The sequence below is a fragment of the Triticum dicoccoides genome, chromosome 7A (genome assembly GCF_002162155.2).
Source record: "Triticum dicoccoides isolate Atlit2015 ecotype Zavitan chromosome 7A, WEW_v2.0, whole genome shotgun sequence".
In the NCBI taxonomy this organism is placed as follows: domain Eukaryota; kingdom Viridiplantae; phylum Streptophyta; class Magnoliopsida; order Poales; family Poaceae; genus Triticum; species Triticum dicoccoides.
This window is the reverse complement of record NC_041392.1, coordinates 17,424,415-17,429,676: the sequence shown is the minus strand read 5'-3', so window position 1 is coordinate 17,429,676 and position 5,262 is coordinate 17,424,415. Positions and strand designations below refer to the sequence as shown.

Genomic DNA, 5,262 nt, shown 5'->3' with positions numbered 1-5,262 from the left:
GGTGTGGATGTCATGGTTTTCACGAGCGCAGGAAGGCTGCCAACAAGGTAGCCGTGAAGTCCAGGCCCACGAATCTGGGGAAGAAGTTGAGCCTTTCATTTCCATAGGAGGAAGTTTTCTCTCGTAAGTTCCTCAGATTTTTTGGTTGGAGAAGAGGGCAGGCGCCGTAGATGATGAAGACGAGATTGAAGTTAGATTGGAAAGATAGATGAGATATGGCAGATTGACTCTGATTACTGTATTGAATTTATGCTCCAATTAGTTGCTTCAAAAGTAAAAATTGACAGAGAGAGGTGGGAAATATGTTTCAACAATGAATTAACGTGTGAGTTCATAAAAGAAGTCTAGAATTAGTATAGTGCATACAATCGGAGAGCAGCGATTTCAGAGCCCATGCTCATCTACTGCTGCCGATAAACAATAAATTAAAAAATAGTAAAGAATTCAAAGAAATCTGAAATTTAAAGGTCTCTAACATACTCAGGTGCGCTAGGTGCATGAAAATATTCGTGGTCAAATAACATCCGAGGAGCTCTTGACAAAATAATATAAAAAATTTGACTGTAAAAGAAAATTTAAAAGAAAGCACTAGGCAGGCTCAATTTTGTTCTTCTGCCATGAGCTCCTGAGATGTCATTTGACCATGAAAATTGGCACACTCCTAGTGCACCCAAGAATCTTGGATGCCCTAAGAATTTCAGGTTTTTTTAACGATTTTTCTCGAATTTACTATTCAATGAGAGTAGATGAGCCTAGGCTCATCTCTGAATTGCAGATATAATCGAAGATAGATAGATGCAACTTCTTCATAATACATCTTATTAATACAACAAGTGATCAACTATATATGCGGATTATTGACCAAGCATGCGTTGCACTTGCATGTAACTTATTCGAGCAATCGACCAAGCATGCATTGCATGTAACGGAGAGCATGCATGTAACTTATTCGAGCAATCGACGAAGACACATGAGATCCGTAGGCGATCTAGCCCTTAGCCGATGTAGTACATGGGGTCGGGCAGCTTAAAGGTGCGGGCGCCCTCTGGCGTGCCGAGGATGTCGCTCCACTGGTCACCGATGTTGCCGACGATGACATACCCGGCGTCCACCAGCTTCTGTCTCTCACCGGACTTGAAGGTCACCGCGGAGCCCTTGAACTCCGCTGGCTTCAGCATCACCGTCATCCACCCAGAGAACCCCTGCCTGCGGAGGTTTGTGACGGTGGCGGTCCTCTGGACCTCTCTCCGGCCGGTGAGGATCACAGGCTTGATGCCGACCGAGAGCAACTTGTTGTACAGCCGCTTCGTCTCCGGCAGGGCAGGTGCGCTCGCCTGCCGCGAGTACTCATGGAAGCTCGTCCAGTTGTACGGCGTAGCCCTGTCAACCATGCATGTTAGCTACGTAGATTAGGGAAAGATATGCAGATCGCAAATCTTTTCATAAGGACGGTTAGGAAATAAATCCATTGATAAAGTAGCTAGCCAACTGGAATACGTACGGGCCTACATATATATGGACGCCCAGTCCTCTTGTTTAGCTCGTCACTCACATGGGCCTTCGGGCCGTGTATGTGACCAGCAATGATGTCCAACACGTCCAATAATTACGTTTTTATTTCACTTTTATTCAGTGGAGATCTTACATGTGCCAGTTATGGTTTTACCGGTGGTTTCTACCTAGCTAGTGAGTTGACGGTTTTAACAAGTTCTAGTCAGATTTCTACTTCATCTGAAGGACAAGATGAGTGCAAGTCTCTGGCCAGATCCACCTGCAATAAATCGCAAGTATAATGTGCACGTACGTACGCATCTATAGCATATATATGTATACTATATATAGGCAGGCAGGTACCCGAAGCCGTGCGTGGCGTAGTAGGGGAGGTTGGAGAGCGTGGTCTCGTCGACGTCGAAGACCCACACCTCCTTGCCGTTGCCGGCGAGCTTGAGGCTGTCGACGTAGGAGATGGCCTCGTCGATGACGAGCTTTGAATCGCGGCGGTAGTGACCGCCGAGCATGTAGTGCCCGACGTAGCTCTCGCAGCTGGCGGGGACCGTCTTCCAGTCACGCACGTTGTGCGCCTCCACACCCAGCCGCCAGCTGTCACATGCCACGCCGGCGCGGCTCCCCAGCTGCCCGCCCGAGCCCAGCATCGGCCGCAGCGCATGGATCAGCGGCGCCACGGCCTCATCCATGGCGGTGGTTGTGGCAACTGACGTCGGCATGCGGATGTTAGTCTCCCATGCGCCACTGGAGGCCACAAGAAGAGCCACGGCAGCGAGCAGAAACATCTTCGTAGCCATTGCCATTTCTACTTGTTGGTGCTTCCTGAGGTGCAGTGCTATGCAGACAGTGTGGGGTGGCTAGCTTGTTATATAGGAAGTTTAAAGCTACATCAATCCTACAGTACAGTGTGTGTGTGACGCTGAGTTTTTTTTCTCGAGGAGGAAAAAAACTGGCCTCCAGATATATCGATGGATATAGCCATCAATGACAATGACCCTGAGCTTGAAAGAAATTAAGTGGCAGAAGAGGTGGTTGGTGTCAGTGGCGCGGTCGCATTCACAACATGGAACACGTTGGTGTTGAGGAGACATTTTTTGTAGAATTAGAAGAGACAATTTCGATTGGTCGGTTGGGAACTTGGGATAAGATGTATATGAGTCTATAATTCAGCTAATATACGATGAAGTATGTGGGTTGTGTCATTGATGGATATGATCCAATACTTCAACAAACGCTTTCGATTGGTCGGTTGGTGTCATTGCTGGGGCCTGGAACACGTTATGTGATATTTGTGGGAGGATTTACATGTACGTGGCTATGTTTGGAGGTGGTAGATGTGTTGGATATGTGAGCAAATTTCAACCTAGTAAAGATTCAGCAGGGAAACAATACCCAATGATTGGCATGCGGTCAGGTTGGTGTGGCGCACGATGCATCCACATCCTAATTATTATAAATTGATTGTGACTCTGTCCTCGCAATGTTTTTTTTCAATTCCGACTTTTTATGATAGGGGCAGAAAATCCGGTTTCCAAAAAATCTCGAACAATTCCAGATTTTTTATGTCTGAGTTATCTGGCTATGGAAAAAAAAATCTTTCTGTGCTTCACCGTGTAAAATATGAATGACTTTTTACGACTCATTTTACATATTTTCTGTGCTTCACCGTGTGCTGGCTATGCAGATTTGTTATTCATATTTCTGATTAACCGCAAGTGGTAAACAGAGAGCTGGTCTAAGCCACCCATCCATTCAAAGAATTAAGAGTGGTATAGGGGGTGTTGATGTCATTGTTGATGGGGCCTGGAACACGTTGTGTGATGTGATATTTGTGGTAGGATTACATGTATGTGGCTGTGTTCGCGGGTGGTAGATGTGTTGGATATGTGAGTATATTTAAACATAGGAAAGATTAACCATTGCAACAATACTCAATGGTTGGCATGCGGTCATGGTTGGAGTGGTGCACGATGAATCAATATCCTTATTATTATGACTTGATTGTGACTCTATCCCCCAATGCTTTTTATTCCGGCCTTTTCCGATAGAGGCTAGAAATCCGGTTTCCAAAAAATCTCGGAGAACTCCGTATTTTTTACGTCCGAGTTATCCAGATGAATTTTGAATTTAAAAATTTTTATGGTAAAAATATATTATATGTAACCCATTGTGCATATTTTTGTGCTTCACATGTGCTGGCAACGCAGATTTGCCATTCATATTTCTTATGAACTGCAAGTAGTAACAGAGAGCTCTCCTAAGCCACCCATCCATTCATAGAATAAAGTGGTATAGGGTGTGTTGATGTCAATTTTGATGGGGCCGGAAACACGTTATGTGATGTGATATTTGAGATAGGATTACATGTATGTGGCTGTGTTTGGAGGTTCTAGATGTGTTGGATATATGAGCAAACTTTAACCTAGGAAAGATTTAACATAGCAACAATAGTCAAAGGTTGGCATGTGGTCATGGTTGGAGTGATGCACGATGCATCGACATGCTAATTATTATGACTTGATTGTGACTCTATCTCTCCTCCAATTGTTTTTTGTGTTTTCATCTTTTTTCATGTAGGGGCCGAAAGCCTGGGTTCTAAACAAAGGAATTCAGGAGTTTTTTCCTTCGAATTTTCCAAATGGATTTTGAATTACAAACATTTGCGTCAAAATATATGATATTTAACTCATTGTGTACAATATGCATGGTTGGAGCATCTACAACCTACCCCCCACCTTTCACGGTTGGAGTGGTGCACGATGCATCGACATCCTCATTATTATGACTTGATTGTGACTCTGCCCCCTCCCCAATGTTTTTCTTTGTTTTGGGCTTTTTTCCAATAGGAGGCAGAAAACCCGGTTTCCAAAAAATCTCTGGAATTCTCGATTTTTTCTTCTGATTTTCCAAAAATATATTTGAATTTTAAAAAAATAATGTCAAAATTTAATTGCAGAGGTGTGGATGGTGCTTCGTTGCTTGTGGATGCAATTGTGGGGCGACTTGTTCATTGTTCTTTATCTTCACCGCATGGTTCTTCGTCTTCTGGTGGTGCTCTTCAGCTTGCATTTGGATGTGTTGTTGACCAGGTGATGGTGAGGTTGTGGGAGCCCAGCGATGGTGGTGCTCTACTCCCTCATGCCCGAGCTGCCAATCGGCATTGTCCATTCGGCTCTCGAGTGAGCACTCTACCTTCCGACGGTACGACGCCCTTCGAGCCAGGGCGAGAGCACGGTGGTCCTCTTCGAAGGTAGAACAACTGGCTTGTCGGTCTTGACATGATTTACCAGACTAGGCGAGGAGTTGTTGCTTACCGATGTTGGTGTCTTGCCGCACCTCACCTTGCAGCTAGTGTGGCTCCTGCTCTTGGCATCTGGCATGGGTGATTTAGGCTAGGCTCCTTTTTCTTTCTTGTGTTTGCCTGTATTACTGCTAGGTTGTAAGCTGCTACAACTCTCTATATCTTCGCCGTTTCTTATTTTTTTTATTTTGTACCTTGCTTCACTGTAATCCTATCCGGTTGATGGCTTTGTTAATTGAAATTTGGGATAGGTCGGAGCCTTTTCTAGGGCATGGCCGATTCCTTTTCTCTAAAAAAATGTGATGTGCGATTCAATCTTGATGTAGAGTGCCCACCGAGTACTCAAGCAATCGAGATAGTACATATGCCGTGATCAATGCTCATTTTTCCTCATATAATTTTCCTATATTTCCGTATTGATTTTCTTAGATTTTGTTTTGATGTTTTCTACCATA

The 5,262-nt window shown here is 44.5% G+C and overlaps 1 protein-coding gene across 1 annotated transcript; it reads right to left on the bottom strand.

Moving 5' to 3' along the window:
• Nucleotides 1–790: 790 nt before the first annotated feature.
• On the bottom strand, nt 791–2,339 carry LOC119334204 (acid phosphatase 1-like). Its single transcript, XM_037606806.1, has 2 exons — nt 1,855–2,339; nt 791–1,380 (listed from the first exon to the last, which is right to left on the bottom strand). Exons 1-2 carry the CDS (start codon nt 2,307–2,309, stop codon nt 996–998), a joined length of 840 nt encoding a protein of 279 aa, XP_037462703.1. The 5' UTR covers nt 2,310–2,339; the 3' UTR covers nt 791–995.
• Between the last annotated feature and the right edge of the window lie 2,923 nt (nt 2,340–5,262).